The 22,981-nt window shown below is 39.4% G+C and overlaps 2 protein-coding genes across 6 annotated transcripts in view; both read left to right on the top strand.

Annotated features, from left to right (window-relative positions):
* Positions 1 to 304: 304 nt before the first annotated feature.
* LOC105276250 (T-box transcription factor T homolog) lies at positions 305 to 7,275 on the top strand. The gene is made up of 6 exons (XM_011333739.2): positions 305 to 3,194; positions 3,982 to 4,077; positions 4,779 to 5,022; positions 5,174 to 5,327; positions 5,441 to 5,635; positions 5,848 to 7,275. The coding sequence occupies exons 1-6, from the start codon at positions 2,872 to 2,874 to the stop codon at positions 6,822 to 6,824; spliced, it is 1,989 nt and encodes a 662-aa protein (XP_011332041.2). The 5' UTR covers positions 305 to 2,871; the 3' UTR covers positions 6,825 to 7,275.
* A 5,336-nt stretch (positions 7,276 to 12,611) lies between these two features.
* Positions 12,612 to 22,981, top strand: part of LOC105276243 (putative polypeptide N-acetylgalactosaminyltransferase 9) — a 157,078-nt gene continuing 146,708 nt past the window's right edge. For 3 of the 5 annotated variants that reach the window (XM_011333726.3, XM_026972326.1, XM_011333723.3), the window contains exon 1: positions 12,613 to 12,974. The gene's annotated coding sequence lies outside the window, so the exon portion shown is untranslated. Of the gene's footprint in view, positions 12,975 to 22,981 lie in introns of all 5 variants that reach the window. The other 2 variants (XM_026972328.1, XM_011333724.3) reach the window with 2 other exon arrangements.

The following is a 22,981-nucleotide window of genomic DNA, read 5'->3' as shown; positions in this document are numbered from 1 at the left end:
TCGGAAACGAAGCTGTCAATCTCAAGATTGATCAAAAGAATTCACTCGCAGTTTCGAGCGTGAACGAATTTACACCTTTGTCTGAATAATTAACTGCAGTTATTTTATTCAATCTTTTTATACGTAGAATACTTAATTTTCTTCATCAAGCAATCTGCGAATTACTCATGCACATAATAATATAATAAAAGAATAAATATGAAAGAAATTCCCTTATATATTTCCCTTATATTACCGTGTCTCGCAGAAATCAACTCTCAGAGTAACGCGTTGATCTTTCGATAGATTTTAAATTTGGATTTAATTGACAAAATCTTTGAAAAAAAGTCATAAACCATGCCTGAAAAAACTAACATTTCTACCAATAAACGCAATTAATAAATACAATTTTCCTGAAAAATTAGAAATTCAAAGAATTTGTATAGTTTGTAAACAATTGAACGGAAACGAGTCCGGTGCAGTTCAGATCAAAGCAATCGTAATAGCGGCGGTTTTCTTCAAACGCAACAAACGAAGACCTCCCGTGTCTGAAGACTACCTAAGGTAGCAGGTAGCAACGCTCGAAGATATCCGTATCGTAAACGTTTCCCTGCTGTGTTGCAAGTTACGTGTATATAGACGCTGTCCGTGGTAAAAATTTTTATGATACGCCACCGTGCAGCAGACAGGACGGATGTAAAAATTTGCCTTTGTGGAAATCTCCAAGATTGTCGTACGGAAATGAGACGTTAGATGTTAGTTCTCGTTACATCGACATGTATTGATACGTTTACCTAATTCTATGATGTACACCTGCACGTAGCGTTAAAACTAATTGAAGAAAATTTGCAAGTGGTCACACGACGACAGAGAAACGGTGCTTGATACCGCGTAAAAGTAACTAGTCTCAGACGTTTTTCGAAGATATGATACGCAGTACAAATCTTAGGTTGAAAGTTATATGGCCTAAAGGTCTCCCTTTTTATCATTACCGCCGTTACCAAATATTTCTCTCCTTTGAGGATATAACACTTTCGTTTTCGACTCGGACACTTTTAAGAAGCGTACAATTGATGTCATCGCGGAGTTTGTACCTCAAGGACCGACGGGAATGTTTGCGAATAATCGCGGATCCAGTCGTGCGCGAGAAATTGTGATTACCTTCGACAACCTCGCAGGAGCCGCCTTCGTTCAATAAAGATGGCTACGCCCAGCCTACGAGATGTCACGGTACCAGGACTCCGAGACTCTCCGTCTTCTCCGCACGAAATTGCTAGCATAAATAACCGATAGGGTTACGGCTGTTTCGCGTCGTACGCGACGGTTGCTGTCCGAAATGCTGTGCGCGATGGCAAACAAGAAACGGTCCTGCTCAAATATCTACTCGTGATGCATCGTACGTGGTCGGTCGAACGGCACTCTGTTGATTTTTGTCATTTGACTCGACAGAGAGAACCAACACGGTTCCGGACAGTCTCGCTCGTGATAGCGCAAGCAACTCCATTTTCGTCAAATATCATATTTGGCAAATATCTAAATTACCGCAAGTAGCCTTAGACCTTATCCCTCTCGCCAATTAAGAAGAAGCCATGTTCCGCTACGTCTAAATTGCGGAGAGAAATTATGAGAGAGAGAGAGAGAGAGAGGTAATTATTTTTCCTTGACAAGAATGAAAGAAACAACACCTTCAAGCGTGCCGCATTTCACGAAACTTTTTGCCAAAGAGCCCAGATTGAAAGTAAAGTAAACGGAACAAGTGATTTCTCAAGTTGTTGGCGGACAATAAAAAAGAGACAGAGAAAGAGAGCATCTTATCTCGCGAGGAACAAATACATGTGTCGCATACTTTCCTGAGCGCGGCAGACGCAAATATTAACTCGAAGGAGCGTCAAGTCGGTAACTTGGTCGCGCGAGCAAACTTTGGTCCGCAACAAGGGATACGCACTTTTTTCTCAATTCCGCTCTCCATCGAAGCTCGCGATCGAGACGGATTCGCATCGCGACATCGACATGAGGCGGCGATGAGAGCGGCGATCACGGCGCGCGATTCGGGGTCCGGGGACCGAACCACGTGCAGGTTCGCGTACGTCGTTCGCGAGGACTAATCGAGAACCTGGACGATCGGCGCGTGGGCGGACTGACGAAAACTCCGTTTGCCGTCCGTTTGTCGAACCGACCAATCATGATGGAATCGTAAAGTCGACCCGTTCGTCCATTGGTCGGCGCGAGTTGCGGAAGGCGGCACTCGGCGTCGTAGCGACCGTGTGACCGGTCAAATCGTTCCCCGGCCAATGGATACCGCCGCGGTACCGCCATGCTGCATCCGTGAGGCTCCTAATTTAGCGAGTAATTAGCACCCGGCAAACGCGAACGCGAACGCGACTCCGACCGGTGGGCCTCTCTCGGCACGACCGCGCACCCGCCGCGAGAAAAGAGAGGACGCCGAGTGAAGACACAGCGAGAAAGAGAGACAGAGATACTCCGCCGGTCAGTCTTCGGGCCAGTCTTCGCCGGCTAGTGTGAAATATCGCGCCCAAGTGTCACGAGCCTACGGCCACGCGACGCGGTCTCTCGCGACTCCGCCGCTGACGGAGAGCTGTCTGTGGTGCCACGACGATTTTCCGTCCCCCCCTCTGTCCCTCCGTCCCTCCGTCGTCCCTCGAGCGAGACTGCGTCCATTTTTCTCGCGACGTATCGTGAATTCGGTTTGCGAATTGATCGTCGCATTGTGATCGTCGCCAGGAAAAAACAATCTCTCTCGGCTCTCGTCCCCACTGTATTCTTCGGAGCGACGCTTTTTGTGATTGTCCGCTCTCCCGTAATTTTTCCTTTGATTAACGCGTTCACGCTATCTCGATCGAGCCTTGCTATCTTTTGGAGAACCGAGTGAAGATGCAACTGGCGGGCGCATCGCGAGCGACGGGTTCTCCAACGCGTTCTTCGTGCCATGAACGCGATCGGGAGCATGAGAGGGAACGCGAGCAAGAGCGAACGGACGAGCGAGAGCGCACCGGAAGACAGAGTCGGGTGAGCGATCCTGAGGAGGATCGGGAAGATCGCGAGGAACGTGGGTCGATCGCGAGACACAATCTCGCGCCTCCTGCCTCGATCTCCGCTGCTCAAGGACTACCTCTGTCCTTGTCGTTGGAAGATCGAGAACTCTGGACCAGATTTCAGTGCATTACGAATGAGATGATTGTCACGAAAAATGGAAGGTGCGTTCATGTGCGTGTGCGTGTGCGTGCGCGATTGACTGGAAATTTTCGCTCCTTTATTCTAATTATTATTATTGCTATTATCACTATTATTATCACCAGTACGTTGCATGATCGACGGTGACAATGTCACCGGAGGTAGTTTTAATGAGTTTAGAGACCATCGGAATTGACTCGATATCAAGTTTTCGATGATATGTTGTGTTTAATAAACACAAATAATTCATGAATTAATCTATTATTTAGATGTGACATTCTAGTTATTACCTAACATATATTTGATCGTCTTTGCCGTAAATAAAGGAAAAGTGTCCGTCTGATTAGTATTTACCCGGTTGACAGAGATTGTCAAAGTTAGCCAGGGTAACAAAAGACAAAAGCATGTACGCGTATAAGTAAGCATAATATACCTACAGTTGAAATATCGAAATGAAAAAAAATTTCATGCGTGGAAAGAGTTTCCTAGGATTATTATTGTGGGAAAGTTCCAGCTCAGCGTCGGCAATAAAACTTTACGATGCTTACGATCCTCTTGTAAAACGCGTTCTCCAGTCAAGCTGATACCTGCGAGCAAGCACTTTACCTGCACATCCGCAGTCGACAAACCGTAATCGGTTTTATTAATACGCGGCTCGTAAATGTAGTCGAGTTGAAGACACACTGTCCGCACAAGGCGGTTATCTTTTGATCCGCGCCGTGAATCGTTCTCGACATCGATCTCTCGCGCGCGCATACTTTTTACGACCGATGTCTCGATGCGTTCCTGACATGTCATTTTCGTCCGTAGGAGGATGTTTCCTGTGGTAAAGGTTGTTGCACGTGGTTTGGAACCAGCAGCTATGTACACTCTGCTACTGGAATTTGTGCAAGTCGATCCACACAGGTAACGAGATGTTGTCGCAAGTTTGCATATTTAGCTCACAAAGTGAACTAGTCATTATCACATTTGTACTTGATACTTCCTTTTTTTTATGCCTCTAACATGACGCATATTCTTATTAGGCAAGATATCGATAAATTTCCCTAAAAGAGGGACCGCAAATATATCATGAAAAGAGCATTATCGGTTAAGGTTGCAGATAGATAGGTTGTATAATACTGGAATTGTGCAAATTGTTAAATTTTACTAGAGACAATAGAGTAGAAAGTAAAGGATAGGATCGACATGTTGCGTAGGTGGTAAACGGATGAACGCGTTACTGATTTGCGTTGATTTATTTCATGAGCAAAAGGAACGATGAGGAGAGGGGCGCGAAGAACACTAACAGGTCGTAATTGCCGTACCCCTTTCGTTCAAGCGTCGCGTAACGTTGCTAAACTTGATTCTAAACTTGTTAGAGCATTATTTTTAACTCGACGATGATTCGTCATCCTTGTTGAACGAACCGAAAGATCCTCGGGAGTAATAGCTTTCGCAAAACAATCACCAAGTATTAAAAGGAACAATGCAAATTGATATGCACGATTAAAATTTATGAACACGAAAAAAAGTGAGGGTCGTATATTTTTTATGCATCCCTCTACAAAAATCACGTATAAATAGAGGAATAAACTTTACTTGAAATCCATTAATCCTGATGTCAGGTGGAAATACGTCAACGGAGAATGGGTACCAGGTGGCAAGGCGGAAGTAGCTCCGCCCAATCCAATTTACATACATCCGGAGAGCCCAAATTTTGGAGCGCATTGGATGAAGGAAGCGGTATCATTTGCTAAAGTCAAACTAACCAACAAGTCAAACGGTAATGGACAGATCATGCTGAATTCGTTACACAAGTACGAACCCCGCGTTCATTTAGTCCGAGTGGGTGCCGAAGAACAGAGAACGGTATGTTTCTTTCTTTCTTTTCTTTCTTTTCTTTCTCTCTTTCTTGCAATTTTATTTCTACTCAGCTGATTTTAGTATGAAAAGCTTTTCATCAGTTTTTTATCATATACGTACACACATTATATGTGTGACTACTCTATTATTTGTGCAGGTTCTTACCTATCGTTTTCCCGAGACACAATTTATCGCCGTAACGGCCTATCAAAACGAAGAAGTTACGAGCTTGAAGATTAAATACAATCCTTTCGCAAAGGCGTTTCTCGATGCGAAAGAGAGGCCTGCCGATCCGCAAACTTATCCACAATGTAAGTTGACGCATATATCGGACTAAAGCGGACAATGAAGAAGAATTCTAAAATAATGATTCCGTAAAACGATACCCTAACGGAAGTAGTGCTTCAGTATTCGAATCTTGTAGATGCAGGTGGATTGTTTCTACCGCAGCCTACAATGGGATATGAATATAACGCTGCATCGGCAATAGTTGCCGCGAATCAAGTATCGGCTTGCGTTAGCAATCATTTTTCTAATGCATGTACCGTCACCACTTCGGGGCACAGAAGCGCTTGCAGGTCGGCGCCGTACACTTTGAGGCACAAGTACGTCCAAGATGGTACGTACAATTATCCTATTACATATTACTCAATTCAAATCATTATTAAGTCTTGAAATATTCTTTTAAGCGCAACTCTTCATTTAAGCGTAGTTACCTACCTGTACAAATATATAATACGTATTTGTAAAGAATCGTATATATAACGTACCATCGAAAAGTAATATTGTACATACATATATGTATATATAAATTCTCTCGTGTGGGTGCAGAACAACACGCGGATCCCTATGCGCCGATGCCGCTTCTGCATTCCACGGCTTACGTGGCAGCTCCGGCTTGGTCGCCGCGAAGTCCGGAATCATTGCAGAATCTGAATTCCGCGTGTTTACCGCCGGCCACATCGCAGGAGTGGCCGACGTCGCCGTCGCCATCGCCGACATCGTCAACGCACGCAGTACTCAGCAGAACGGTTGGTACTGCGTCCGCCGCAACTACCGTCGCCGGATGTACCTTATACGTGCCGTCGAATTTACCATCCCAAGAACAGCACAGTGGACATTGCGCTGATTCATCCTGGATTCATTCCACGACGTTAGAACAGCAACAACAGCAGCAACAACAACAGCAATCCTATCTCAATGTAAATCTTCATCTGCATCATCAAATGTCCTCTTACGGTTCACATGCAGGGCTGCACCACGGTCTGCATTCACAAAGCGAAGAATCTACCGTTCCGACGGACGCGACTGAATACGCGCACGAGTATCATCATCATACTTCGCCGGTGCAGTCAACCACTCCCGATCAGCATCGTCATCATCATCATCATCATCAGCAGCAGCAGCAACAGCATCATCCTCAAGCGCAAATGTTACATTTGCAAGCTCTACCGCAGACGGACACCCCATCGCCGGCGCCGGTTAGAGTACAGTACGACAGCCCGCCTAAGGAGCACTCTCACATTCAAATGAATTATCCTGAGCAAACAACGGATACGTTGAACGACGTACAGCCCGATGACGAGAGAAGATATCTCACCACGATCGTCGATCGGCATCCTCCTCCTGCTCCTCCTGCTCCTCCTCCTGCTCCTCCTGCTCCTCCTCATCATCATAATCATCATCATCAGCAACATCATCATCATCATCATAATCATCATCGGCAGGACACGGAGATCACTAGCGAACAACCGACCGCTTGGACACCATTGACGCCACCGCCGGTGCCGCAGACTACAGCCATTTGATTCGAACATATCGCATACGGGAGATTTCGTACCTTAGACACGAAAAACCGCATGTTCCCTCTCATATGTAATTATAAATGAGGTCGATCACGTGCGATATATACCATAGCGATACCGAGTTTAAAATCTGACGGCACGATTGCTGATTTTATCGCGCGCTATATAGATATATATATATCATAGAATATATCAAATTATATTTTGATCCGTCCTAAACATCATGTAGTAATCTTGATTATTTTTAGTGGCAATTGCGAATAGTTATTAGCAAATATGTTAGTGTATCACATGAGAAAGGAAAGTGCAAATAAAACATTCTTGTTTCGCACGACTCGTGCAGAAAGAAACGTTTATTAAATTATGTCCTACTTGGAAAGTTATAAAATTATAAACATAATATGCTATTTATGTGTAACCGTCGATTTTAATAAAGCATCTTTATTTCTATTTACACGAATGAAAGTTTGTTCTATTCTATATTTTATAGTTAAATTTTTTATCGATAGAAGATTTGTAAGTATCGAAACAGAGCTGGTGTCATTTGAAATATTTTTCCAAGTTTTGAATTTTTAGCAAAAGATCAAACAACTCGTCGTTAAAACTTAATAAATGTAAAATGTAAAACATGTCATTCCTTCTTTTCCTTCTAATTCATTATTAAATTTACAGAGAACTTATCCAAATTGTTATTTAATTTGAATATTTAAAAATAAAAGCTTTGTTTAACTTATCTTTGAATCATACTGCTTGAGAATAAACTGTATCTAAGTTGCGAATATCTATTTTTCGATCAAGAAGAGTAAAAACTTGTAACGGAGTTTTTTGGAACTAATAAATGAGAATTTCAACTTGTGAGAAATGCAACTGTAAAGATACACGGTTCCTCTATTATCGGTAGCCGGTTAATCGCTGGCAAGTCACCGCACGGTCAAACGTTTGTGAAATGACGATTCGAGGCCAAACGCCTGTAGAATTGCAACCCAGCATATAGAGGAGATATAAAACAGGTATGTTGCCATACTATAGACGCTGAACAAATTGTCATTTATAATATAAATAAGTTACAACCTTACATGGCACTCCCCGGCACGGTACATTCATTTATTAATTCGAAAAACTTTCGCTACGCGTCTCTCCACTTGTGATCGAAAAGTAAAGTTAAAATAGTTAAGTTAAGTTTAGATTTAGTTAATTTTTGAATTTTTACTTAAGTATTTACTCAGATGTTTCATCATTATTATTATGTCTATGATTTCTTCTATTTCGCAGTATATCGAGAATAGATACAGTTGTGAAAGTGGAACGTTTCTATAGCGTCATCACTGTAATGATGTCAGATTTGCAGTACAGTGAATTTCGGAACCTCTCTGATGACTGATCATATAAAATTTTGATTTGTGAAATTTGATGCTCACAGGATGACTTGGACAAAATTGTTTTTCAAATAATGACAACAATGAATTACAAGTTTGTTTAATTTGTGAGTAGATATTGGAAAGAAAAGATTGTCTAGACTATTATTTTCTTCTTTTCGATACAACAATAGTTTAGCAAGCAAAACAATAGGTTTTTTTTCAGAATTTATGAATATTTTAATCAAGTAGATTAAGGAAGATAAAAAAATTCAGTTTCTGCTTACAGTAACGTGCAAATCATACTGTTTTACTATCATTTAGCAATATTTAAAAAATTATTTAACGTAGAAAAGAAGAGGGAATACTTGAGAATTTATTGCACGTATTCGCCGATGCTAAACATCGTTTCCATTCCCAATAAAATTGTATAATATTAGGACATTTCCATGACTTCATTAATATTTTATTTAATAATGTTATAGGTAGAGATTATATATTTCATACATATATGCACACACACACACACACACACACACATGACGATAATTTTTAATTTCTTTAGTCAGTTCACCGTACAAGCTATTGTACCGATAAAGAGGTGTGTACTCAGATTTCTCTCGGACAGTGCTCGACATGTGTTACTATTGTATATAAGACTATATTGTTATATTGTTATATAAGACTACATTTATAGGGTACTCATTTATAGGGAGAGTAAGCAACTGTTGCAGCACGTACTTTATTGCAATTTATTGCGATACAAAAAGTTATTATATGCAGTTAATGTAGCACTCTGAGTATTAAGCGCGCGAACAAAACATGTAAGTTTGTGCCACGATGAAAACAAGATGACAAAGATGAATCTTTGCGGTGTGCAACGCAATGCAATAGATGAATCTGCATGAATACATGTATAGCATAATATGTATAATATAATAAAACTGAAGGAATTAGTTTTACGCCGTTGTGTCACATCCGTATTTCAAATAATTTATATAAAGTGATAATGATATTTGATGTACTTAATGTCAGCTGCAATTACATCATCGAAAAGATGAGATTCAAAACTTAATGGAAGTTAAAGCCATTTTTAGTTCTGACTCCGATTTATAGTTCCACGCGTATACTCGAATATTTTCTTTATCTGTTTGTGGAACGTTCTGTGATGTTACAGAATGCATCCTAGTAACATTCTGCGACACGTTGTTCGTCGTGTCATTAATAGGATTCTCAATATCCTGCAATACTACGCGTCTCTGATCATGATTATCCATACATGTGCGGTTTTTCAGATGTGGAGTTTTCTTTGGATCTCTTTCCAAACTTGTGGTGTTTGGTTGCATGTCAGAAGTAACACTGTTACTTAACATATCGACTTCTCGATTTCTCGATTCAGTTGGTATTTCGTTCTGTCGAGACGAAGATTCTCCAGTTTCCTCATTTAAATACTCGAACTTGGAAAGCTTGTCTTTCCATTGCCTGCCGTATCTTTTTACGTCATTATGCATCTGTTCGCGATGGTCATAGTACTCGCCTTTAGTAGAAAACATTTTCCCTAAGAATTAGAAAATAATTTACACATTATACTTTACACATGAAAGAAAATGATGAAAGTACAGTATTCACGAACGGCAGTTGGAATATTTATTATATTCGTACACTTTATGACAATTTCATGAAAAAATATAATGTTGCATGTAACATGTCATTATATAATATTAGATTATTCTTAACACCTTATTTTATAGAAATTTATGAAAATAAATCCATTTAAGCCAGATGCCAACATTCTCAACTTATCCTATAGTACAATATTTACGTCAAAAAAACATAATTTTGGTTACATGCATTTTAAATGGATTTATCCGCTTAATACGCTATAATATAATAAGTAATGAAAATACACTTACTGCAACATGTTTTACATTCAATGCTGGTGTGAAATCTGTCAAAGTGTCGAAGACCGTTATAACGACGATCAAATACATTATTACATATTGTACACTCGTAATTTCCCTTACTTTTCTTGATCACTTTTCTTTCAATAGCAATCTTGTCATCTGTAGATAAATTAAGATATCATTATTATAATGGCATGAGATCGTGTATTCTTGTGCCTTAACTCTTAGATTTGTATTCCACAAGAAAATTGCACTTGTAACGTCGAAGAAATTTTATTCATTCCACTAGCGAAAGTGTAAAAACATAACAGCTATTACGTGTCACATGTATAATAATCGCAGCATCTTTTAGCAGAATTTTTCGGTTTCAGTTACCAATCTATGCTAAACTTTTGAATACTCCAAGTTCTCTTGCTCTTGCTGTTATTTCGGAGAAAATTAAAGCAGAAGCAGAAATAAGTGTAACAGAAATGACAAGAATTTATACAGGGAAAGAATGTTTCCCCTTATGCAAGCGATAAACGAGTAACGACCGAAAAGCGACGAAATTAAATAATTGCTGCAGCGTTTATACGCAGTAAATCAACCCTGTAATGCGTTAGATCAGTTGCGTATAATGCAACTGATTGTTATAATCAGCGTTAGGAGCGAAACAAGTTTTGCAAACATCATTATAAATGTATTAAATCGGCAAAAAGTACAATAATATACAAAAAAAACTTACCGTTTTTTAGTGTAAACAATTTAGGTGGAGTGTTCCCTTCCATCTTCGATTTGTTTTACTTGTTCTTTGTTTGTATTAATACTTGTTCTTAACCTGTTGCTATGAACTTTATATCTATATATCTTCTACTAACGATGCTACTCGATGGACGACAAGCACAAGACTAGGAACTAGTTGGAACGAAAGATACGAAAGAAATGGCAACTGAAATATAGCAGTACTGATGCCTTTGTAGCTCTCTCCGCCTATGGCGTATAAACGTGTCGCGTGCGATTGTCGGCACCTTTGATCGGAGCGCTTTAAGTATCCGCCTATTTTGATCATCCAATATCGAACAAGAACATATATCAATAAGACATTTTGTTTTAAGAAATATAATTGAAGTCACTTGAAGCGAATTTCGATAGCTAAAGGGGAATAGAAGAACGCTGCTCCCGAATAATAATCACCATTAATTCATCCATGCATATAAGCCTTTCTTCTGCACGTTGTGTTTGCCATTCTGCTTTTCTTGGAGAAAGCTAAACTTATTATATAGACTCAATAAACTATATTGTATACACATTAACGATAAACAATATAGTAAAGTGTTATCATTACGTTATAACTAAATAGTACATATCGATAAGTTAGTCTTCTATAGTCGCGCGCGATTGTGTAATTTGAGCTTTTTGATTAGACAATGAGAAGAACCGCATTTATCCACGCAGATTTGCATCCCACGGTAACATTTATCAAAGGCGCAATGAGAAGCGAGACTGATTTCCCAGGTGAGATTGTAACATAGCCGCGCATACGAACATAGCACTTTGTGCACATATTCGTACAAACGAATAATAACGTTTGGAGTTATCCGTTTGGCCCTACGTGTGCAATGCACTGTTTTTACGGCTAATATAATATCTAGTGATAGAAATTGTTCTCATGTAATTTACGACTGAATGCTTCGAAATGCTTCCGTCTTGACCGAATCCTCGATTTGATTACTTGTGTGTTAACACAAAATGTGCAGTCTGAATAATTTAATCTTTTTTTCGGTGAGTGTTTGTAGAATTAGTGTGTCAGTGCCGGGGCCACGGATATGGAAAATGTTACGCGAATCATTTCTTCGTGACGAATATAGTGGCAGAGGATTCACCATGGATTACTACGAAAGAATTATTATGCGAAAAGTTCCGCGCTCCTCCTCGTTTCTTCTCTGATGGACGATTAAAAGTTCCCCGCTCGAGTCGAATTTACAAATTCCTTCGTCGGGGTCGTTTCCACGTCTGCGCGAGGGAGTCGCTACCACACGAGTCCAGCGAGATTAACCAACGAAATCGCCCGGCTCAAATTGGAATTTAAACTCACGAAAACTGTCGGCGTATTGCACTCCGTAGGATGATACTCCGTAATTCGATGCCATCTGAATATTCCATCCCATTGGGTTGGTATTTCTCCATCGCGAACACCGTGAATTTGAATTTTCAAGTGACACAAACGATATTTATACGACGTGACGACGTGTTTTTCAAAGTCGTATTTTTGATCATCGATTTAATCGAATTCTCCATCTTCTCGAGCGCCTTGACTCGATACCGTACTTGACTTCCGTACGGGCTCTTTTCCTTTTTCCTTTGTCGAGGAAGAAATTCGTCAACGCGAGTTCATTGTACGCACTGGCCGTTCGACTTCGTGGAAACTCGGTGATGTTCGAGGGTGCTCGGCAGTCGCGCCGGTGCATCACGCGGGGGGTTGCCCGCGAACGGTCAAAGGGTTACGTCGTCGTGGTGGTAGTATCACGATTGCGGAGGCGAAACGCGACGAAGAGGGCCGAGCTCGCGTGTCGGCCTTGATAGTACCGCGGGTGGTCGGCAGTCGACAGTCGGAGCCGGTCGCTCATCGCACGAGTGTCGTTACGTCGGCGGTTTCTCTCGCCCACCACCTGAACGACGCCGAGGCCCGAGCTGTCCGTCATCCGTTGTTGCTCGCTTCAAACGCTTCAAACGCTCGTTTATCCCTCCATCGCGTTCTCGCGGTTGTGCTTTCGTGGTGTGCGTATCGCGCGGCTATTGGTGTCCCAGTGTCAAGTGTGTGATTAATAATGAGCGCAACAGAACGAGAGGGAGATAAGACTGCGTTGCTCTGATTGATACGCCGTGCCACGGATGCAGAATTTCTGGTGACGTCGGTAAGTTGAACGCATTCATTGATTATGATTACACTGCCGTTCGTAGCCACTCGGGGCATTATTAATTGGAAAGTCTATCGACGACGACGTGATTTCTATCGACGTCACGTGCCACCTTTTAGCATACGTGATACGTCACAATGACTCCATTTCGGAACTGCTTCGGTTCAAAATTACTTTCATCTTATGTTTGATCGCGATGTTTCTATTAAAATTTATCAGAAAAATACACGGAGCATGTATTCTCCACTGAAATCGTAATTCGAACAAATTATTCATATTAAAATTAAATCCTAACCATGCGTTATGCTCTTTAAACGCGATACTATCGATGGCACTCTCGCAATTTATCTGCCCAAATGCCATAGAATTAGTTAGAATTTTACGATCGAGTGAATCTAGAGGATCGATGGCGAAAGCTGGAAGAAAGTCAACCTCTGTCGCGGTCTGAAAACGCACCACGATACATCTATATATAAAGCGTACGATCATACATTGATACGATTCTCTTAGGACTTTTTCAATAATAGTTGAAACTTTGATTAAAGTTTAAGCTCTGTTCGAGCACATTTGACACATTCTTCAATACAAGGATCAATATAAAACATACATAGCTTATATTCCATATTTATTTATTATAAATTACTGTCTTGACATAAACAAATCGACATGCATAGCATAAATTTATTTTGAGGTTATGTGTTTGCATCGAGTCTGCGCAAGATGTTGACAAGTTAAAGTTTAACCAAAGTTTTAACTAAAGGGTACTTCAACGTACAATGGAAAAACGAATAGAACATAAAATAGTTTATAAATAAAATAGTACAGAATAATACAGAAAACAGGTTTTATTATAATATATTTTATTGCAATGTCCTCTCTTCTTTGACACACATACATATTATTTTTATTTATTACTGTAGAAATTATTGTGGAAATCTTTCTTTCGGGTATCCAGTCGGATAGCATTAAACTATGAAAGCACCGAACTAATATCTACACCTAACATATCCGTCGGCTTTTATATCCGATTAATAGACTCCATTTCGAATACCTTACACTTGACTGTTTCCTTAAATTACCTTTTCCTTTTACCGTTTTCTTAAATTATCAGAGAATAGCCGAAATGTCGAGAAACGTTAGCAACTGATCTAATCACGTACACTTTAAAACGAATTCGTAAAAGCGTACGGATCGCGCAGCATTTTCCGAATTATTGCGTATCTATCCGCTCGGAATTTAATTAATATCAGGCGTTTAATTAATCCAAGTGGACTCGGAAACACGTGGAACAATCGAATGATCGGGCACTGATAAAAAAGGACGATGAAAGCACGGCTAAATTTTCTCGATTACGTACGGCGTACGGCGAGCGCGCTCTTTTGAAAGTTCATTGCTACGATAATTCCGCGGAAATAACTGCCGGTCAGTCGATTGCAATTAATTCGCGGCAAAGGCAGAGAGCGTAACATCGCGGGGCAAAAACAAAGTTCGTGCCTTGCCTACGGATCCATCGGTTAGGTTGTTCATCGGCGATATTCGAAAGGCAAACGCAAGGGCAGAAAAAGTTTAATTGATATCGCACAGCCGCGATATACGCACGCTTCATGGTGGAGAAAATAAAATGTATACGTGGCGCGATAGGACGTAATCAAGGACGAGCCCAAGTTCGCGCTGTTGAGCTTCATTCAACTTTAGAAACGAAGCGCAATGCATCTTTAATTAAATCTCCGGTTGGCTGGTGTGCACCAGATTGAAATATATTCTACGAATCCCCCTCCCCGCGCTATCTCTTTCTTCTGTTTCTTCGTGCTGCAAAGAGTAGGACCATAATTCGGCAATCGGTGTATCACTATAGGAACGCGATCAAAATCGAGATTGGTCACGCTACACCGTTTCACTTTGCAAATTTAATTTCAACTTGTAGATGGCTCTTACTTCCGAAAAATTCATTCTTCCGACGCGATTAGATCTGCGGAAATGGAACAATTTTGTCATCAGTTGATCGAGGATCACGATTTCTCTCGTGATGTATAGTAGTAGAGGCTACTCGACGCTACCGAGAACGAAGCGTCGTTCTCCGTCAAACGCGTTTTCGTTTTCGTACACGTTCACGTACACGTAAAAAATTCGAGATGCATAGTCGGAGTTAGTGGAAATTTCAAAGCGTATTCCCGTGTAGGAGGCGTAACAACTCCATTTTCCTTCTCTTTTCTCTTTTCTGCTCTGTCCACGCGAGATGTGGCTTAGCTGCATATCCGTGTCCATGTGCTCGTAGCGGTTTGTCCTGATGCAGCTCTGCTCATACAACTATTACCCCGAATCTCCTCTCTCCCTCTCTCCGTTCTCTGCCTTCGGGCATCTTTAGTTTCACCAAGTTTATATCATTTCCGCTTTCCATTCCGATGGTACCTAATGATTTGCGCGCGATAATGTTGCCGTCATGTCGATAAAGATACCGTCGATGGGTATAACGTACATGGATACGTTAATAATTGTTCACTGGTTCGATACATCAATTACATCGTGACAATAAATTGCGCGCGACATTTTCAAGAGTTTTGCTTGCACCTATTTTCGAGACACTCATTCGGATATCGAACGAGGGACAAAAAAGTGACGGTGAGGAGAATCAAATTTCGTGTAACCAATCATTCGTCGTGGACTTCCAATAATCCACGGGCAATATATCCGGCTGAACAACGAAGCTGTGCGAGATATCCGAATGGGCAAATATCTAGCCCCATTCCGGATCCGATCGAACTTTAAAAACGACGGTTCGAGGGGTCCATATATGTGTATGTGTCAGGGAGTGAGAGGGAGGGGTACACAGGGGGAATACAGCGAATTACAGCTATCCGACCCGGAGCGTACGACACAGCGCGTACGAGTACAACGGTATGCTGTCTGGTCATCTAAAATTTAAATGTTGTGTGCTCGATGCACTGTAAATATGTCATCGATGGCCTTTTGTACTCGTGAGTACTCGTTGTCGTCGTACGTGTATGATGCATGAATATTGTAAATGCAAATTCTGCGACGGCTTCTTTCTTCATTAAATACATGTGCGTGCATTGTTGATGTACGCAATACTATCTTAATGCTTTAAGCCGTGCCAACGCATCGTTGCATTTTTATTCGTATCAAAAAAACGAGCACGAATACATGTGCATATTATAATTATCGGTGTCAAAGAATATGCGCGTGTTTAGATCAATGATATTCCCAGGACGAATCTATAAAGCACTTTAAAGTCTCTTCATTTTTTTATATTTTATACATTACATACACACACGAGCACATGTATATGTATTGATCTATATGTATTGATGAATAGCAATATAGAGTAATTCCGAGATAAATAGTCACACGAGAGAGGTGACCAATTGCTCTAATTTCGCTACTGGCTACACTGCTGTGTTATCACTTAATTTGTGGTGAGCTTTAGTTGCGTTTGCAAGAGGAAGCTTAGCGTTCTGCAGAAAAGCATCATAATTGTGAGAATAATTTCATTTTAATCTTTATTGCCTGCTGAAAAGTTTTTTGTATGTTATTAGTATCTGGCATAAATTGACAGGAACCAAAGTTTCAGGTTTATTTAGAGCTGTATTGTGTAGCCAATTTGTCGTACAATTTTCATTCATGCCCGCCACGATTTATAAGGTGCTGCTGTCATCTGTCTCGGTTAGCAAGGATAATCTCATAATAGCTCCGAAATAGTTGATCATTTATGGAATACTATTATACGGTAGATCTGGAACACCCTGTATAGTTCTAAAAACAAAAACATTTTATGAAAGAAAACATTAAAATAACTAATACTAAATAAAATACTAGCCTAGTTTTTTAAAATTTTTTATTGAAAAAGAGTATATTTTCGGCAATCAAAAAAGGGGGAGAGCGAGAGAGAAAACTATGACATCTATCTATCCCAGACTTGCCCTATATACATTCATAATAAAGAACTTCGCTTATGAATATTTTAAGCGTGATACGTATAAACAACTACTCATGCGATACGTTCTTGTTCGTTCGTGATCACGCTTCCCGTTTCCTCTTGAGGTAGGGACATAGAGTTTGGCCTATATTCGCGAGGGTAGTATTTCACGGATTGCGTCCGTTTTCACCACCGTTGCGTGTCTTTGGGAAATCCGAATCCGAAAAGTCGAGTAACACAAGGGATTAAATTAGGGACCACATAGGACGTTTGCAAATGCGGGTATGCTGGTATGTTGAGAGTCTCTTTGTGGTACTGATCACAGCACGGATAAACGTCGCTCTACGCCTGGATCGATTGATTCATTCTTTGGTGTAAATGCGGCTTAACGGAGATTGCTTACGGTTCTGAGCGAACCCCATCCGGTTGCATAGCGACTCGCAGGCAAACATGTGGTTAGACCGGTTGACTCAGACAGGTCGGTTTGGTTCTCTCGCTGCTTACTTGTTCTCTCTCTCTCTTCTCTCTACATCTTCTTCGTTTCTCTTCTATTCGATTTTCTCTCAATACGACAATACCACTATATAATATATGGTATGTACCTACGCTACCTTGTAGCCAAACTAAATACTGTCACCAAAATTTCTTACCTCTCTAACAAGCAAACATAATTTGAAAAAGCAATTAGATTTTTCTAAGAAACAACTAAAATAAATATTTTTCTGAAACAATCGCCATTGGAAAATTGTCCTCACAAAACGTAACAGTTATATCTCTTTTCTTTTTCTTTTTTTATAATGCAATAAAAATTGTTGTTATTACTACTAATTTGCAAAATATTGTTTTTTCGGATAAATAAGAAAAATACATGTTTTGAACATATATTTTATTAGAGCTTTGAAAGACTCTGTAGGTGCGTGACCTATACCTGGTGTTCCGTCTGTTAAATATATCGATTAGCTTCTATATCATGGAATCGCACGTATTAGATAGTCATTCTTCACTTGACTTTATTTAACTAGGTTATCGATCGTGTCATATGTCAACCGTATGAGAAGGTATCTCTGAAATAGTTTTAAATTAAATTAAATTACATTAAACGTGCAATGACCTTTCCGTTCAACTGTGCATTTGTTATTTTACAAAGCGATCCGTTTTGTATTTTATTTTGTAAAATTAAACCATAGTAATTTTTTAATATTTATGCGTGTTTTATTCATAATTACGTTTATATTTAGAGGGAGTTTATTTTGATTTTTAGCAATCTGAAAAGATTTACCCGCTTTGTAAAGCTTTCATTAATTTTCATACACATAGTTTCATCTGATTTTTACTGCACAGTTGGAAAATTTGTGTTTTCTTGTTAAAAAATGTGCCGGTTAACATTTTTGTGTTAAATATTTAACACATTCATGTGTTAATTTAACATGTTGCTGTTGTGTTAATTTAACTCAAGTGTTAAATTTTTAAAACAACTAAAAAAAGTGTAAAAATTACACATTGTGCACCTTTTTTTAATTTTACACAATAGATATGTTCCGTATTATTAGTGACAAGTTTTATCTGTTAAACTTTACAGAAAACTATGTTGAGAGTAAAGATGTATGTAAAAATAACTTTTTTTTCGAGTTAATTTTATCATTAAAAATATGTTGATTTTACATAAAATTTATTTCAAATTACTTCGCAGTTTGCTTTCATTTTGGGTTAAAATATTAACATAATATTAGTGTCACCATTTAACATATCCATATTATGTTAAATTAACACAAAAATTTATGTGGATCGTTTGGGACATGTGATATCTGTTAAATTTAACACAAATTTTTCACCTGTGTGGTAAGGTTGGTAAAATCTCGTATGTTTTGCGCGACGTAAATTCGCATGATGATTGTGCACGGTAATTAGGTATAATCATCGTACATATGATGCTCGGATTTGTAATCTGTATAATATAATTAGAGACTTTACTATCCCAATGGTGAACGCATAAATAAAAAGTCATGCGTGCATGATTCTTAGTATTTAACCATAATGTGATTCGTATCAATATTTTTCTACGCGATTCGTAGCGTGTCTTATACGAGGGAACGATTTAATGTATTTTTCTATCTAAATTCTTGATGAAAATATTGGACGGATTTGACTCGACAAGTTAGATAATAATACGAATGAAACGTACTCACGATAAAATGAGAAAAATCCAGCAATTACACGGCGACAGTTACACTATCGTAACGCCGGAACGATTTAGATTTCGCCCTGCAGCATCCGTTAGAATTGTTTACTCCAAGTGTTAGTTTTGCAAATCCTTACTCTACCGGACGATGTTCTCTAAAGAAAAATTATATCAATTGCTAGCTGAACATAAAGGTCCATTTCACTTCGTTGATATCGCAGGAACGCGTAACCGCGAAGCGTCGCATCCGATCGATGAAATCTGACAAAGACGATGGTCTTGGAAAATGCGAGGAAATGATACGATCCTCAATAGGTCGACGACCTTGTTATACGTAGACGAGTAGTCACGATGAATACCTCTTCGCAGACCGCTCTCAGCTCTAATGATCATTGTCCGCTTCCCGTTGGGCCGTTACCAATATCCTTATTATCGGTCCAGCGTTCCCCAGACGTGACATGATACACGCTCAGAAATGATATCACCTAGTAATACTATGGTGGCATACGTGCGCGATAGATTGAACGCGCGCGTTCGCGAATCCACCTGTCCGTAGAACCGGCGTGATGAACTTTATAATTAGTGTACTTATCGATGCTTACTGCCCCTGCGAATTATATCACGTATGACGGGCATAATAATGTGCTGCTACTAGATAATTTTACCGTGTGAAGACAAATTTGTAGCGTGCGATTACAGCTTATCATAATGATCGACATTGTACTGAATCATATCCTTGCGAATTCTTTGATTCTTTCCCCTGGATTCATTCGCGTCACATTACTGCGCATAAATCCTGTCTAACAGGATCGAATGCACCATTTCGGTGCGTAAGGTGCTTTTACAGGGACACGTACTGTGAGATTTCTCCTTTTGATGTGCCGTTATTGACAACCATACGATAATGGTAATTAATTGGGTTAATAGAGACTCTTAATTCCAGAGCATGTCGCCGGTCGATATTTGCCATTACTGCGTTGAGTGAGATTTTATATCCGGAGCGTTCTCGGAGCAATAAAAGCAAATATAGGTTCCATTAAAAAAATTATTCATTTAATCACGGTGCAGAGATTTGATAGGAAAATATCTGCAACGCTGTTGTGCATGTAAACTTGTTTTTTGGCAGAATCTTTTTAAATTTACATAGACACGTGCGTAACACATGCAATATCATAAAGATATTAAAAGATTTCAACATAATTAGGTAAATGAAAATATTACATTAACATTACGTAATTATTGGATGTCGATGTAAATACTCTTCTAAATATTAAATTCTACCGCCACTACAGCATAGTATGTTTTTTCATTTGGTTAAGATCGTTTATCTCGGTATGAGATTTTTAACATTTTTCATGGGGCGCGGGGACTTCAAGCGTCAAGCTTATCAAGGAAGTCACGAAACGTTGGCTTGAGCTAACAGGAAGTTAAGCATGATTGAACGTTGCTTGAGACGAAAGCGCGTCGCTAGATAATATTTGCAAGAAAACTTATAATATGCAAGTGATTGGTAACCCGGTGAATGTTTCTAATTAAAATGGTAGCAGACTCTACTACTATTTTTCAATATTTTCTCGTCTTTAGCTATATAATTTCAATATATATAGTTTCAATAATATCGCTCTCATTTTCTTCTGTTTTAATTGTAAAAGCAATATAACTTTAAACGCTATATATTAGCCGATACACATATATCTTTTGGGCGCAGGTTTATTACACTCGCGGATCTATTGCCATAATTTATGTGGGTTCTTATAATGGACGAAGATGTGTTGGCGCGCGCAATCAAGTCCGATTTCAAAGAACAAGGAGAGATCGATTGTGACCCAGTTTACATGTTCCGGCTTGTGCATGCGCGATCACGTTCGATCCGATCTTATACAATCTAGTACACATAACGAGATTGCTATCGTCTATCCTTATTCTCATCAGCTGTACAGTATTACACATCGTACAAAGAACATTATTTTCTACTTTTATGTCACACGGCAAACGATAAAAGTGACCCCGTAAGAATGTACGAGACACGTATAATACATGTGCATGTTTGCACATTTGAGAATGTTTCTTTAAAATCGTTTATTATAATACGAGTCTAGTCGATGCACACTATCGATACTGCTATTGTTATCTTATATTGATTCACAGCTGTTCCAAACTTTCTGAATTGTGTGTAAATGAGCGAAGAGAGCAATATTCGCAAATTAGAATGAGAAACGGAGTGAAATGAAATGACAGACATAGAAACATAGATGCGTATTCAGTTCGTATTCTCATGCATCGCACCACCTTTCTCCGCCTTCTTCCGGAAGTTGAAATTTTACGTCACTCACTTGCTCCATTGTTCACTCTTAGATAATGCGCTGTTGTTATCAGCAGTTTCATTTCTTTTTTTTTCTGGCAATAATGAGCACGATACGATGCAGCTATTGCATTGTTCGCACTTGAAAATGAAATGATCACTCGGTATGCATGTATACGACATGGCTACAGTGATAATTTTAACTATGCTTGATACGCCAAATTGTGTAATGTTTTATATCAATATGTTGCGTTGTTAATTCACAGACAAAAGCAATATGCATATCTCATTTTCCGATCAATGTATTAAACTAAATTGAAGCTTAATTGCGGGATTTGAAATTGTATTTAATTATAACGTCATTTGCATTGAACATCGTTTATGAAATTTTGAACCACAAGATACATTATTCCAGGATATTTTACAATTTTCATTACAATCGTAATGTAGAGAAATTGCACATTAATTTGTAGAAATTGAGAATCATTTCGTTAAATAATCACGGTAAATGTCAGAGATGGCTATGTCATCTATCATGTGAATCGTGAAGCACAGCAAACTCGTTTGTAAATTTTTGTGCACGTATTTATCCATAATGAGCAAATAGCCCTTTGATGCAGCCATCGATAACTCAAGAACTCAAGATCGAACAGGCGTGGAAGAGATGAGATATCCCTGAACCGTAGATCGATACCATAAATTAGGAAATCAAGCACGTGCTTCAGAATCGAGATTCGGATCTTTCTTTGTCGACTTTCACGAAAGTGAATTATGATTCCTGCTAAAGGAGATCTTGATTGGTTTTGGCGAACGTGACGGATTGTGGGAATCGAGAGATTTCCCGAAAAATTGACTTGTCGCAACTTTTCTGCCACGTTATTGCCAGATTACTATAGCTCAATATTTTGGACCGCTCTTAATCCGATCACTTGTTGTCGAGCCGATTTATTTTTGCATGATCTTTCGTATGTATATAATCTTCCTTCGATTAGTACTGATGGCTTTTGGATAGATACCGCGTTCCAGCTTGGTGCCGACGTTTCGCAGACATTGCAGTCCGCATCATCAGGGCTGAGCTCCGATACTGAGCTCCCTTGGTTTGCAATAGTCCTTGTATATGCACAGTAATTAATTGATTAATCGATTCGATCAACGTTTCTCTCTTCCGAGTACGAGGAAAGATTCTTCTCCGAATTTTCGTTAAATTTCATTCGGGCTTGTTTTAATGTTTTTTTTGTCTGATGAATTAATGCGAAAATGCTTTTTATGTTCGAATCGGAGTGGAGGGTGCAGGTTTCAATTAAAACATAAAAACAATGTTATTATTAAAATAAAATGTTTTTATGTTTTAATTGAAATCCTCCCCGATCCACCCCGATTCGAACATAAAAAGCATTCTCGCATTAATGCATCAGACAAAAAAGTATTAAAACAAGCCCGAATAAAATTTAACGAAAATTCGGAGAAGAATCTTTCCTAGAACTCGGAAGAAAGAAATGTTTATTGAGTCGATTAATCAATTAATTACTGTGCATATACAAGGACTATTGCAAACCAAGGGAGCTCAGTATCGGAGCTCAGCCCTGATG

This window comes from Ooceraea biroi, chromosome 9 (assembly GCF_003672135.1).
Source record: "Ooceraea biroi isolate clonal line C1 chromosome 9, Obir_v5.4, whole genome shotgun sequence".
NCBI classification, from domain to species: domain Eukaryota; kingdom Metazoa; phylum Arthropoda; class Insecta; order Hymenoptera; family Formicidae; genus Ooceraea; species Ooceraea biroi.
The sequence above is the reverse complement of the archived record's forward strand: the minus strand, read 5'-3'. Positions and strand labels throughout refer to the sequence as shown.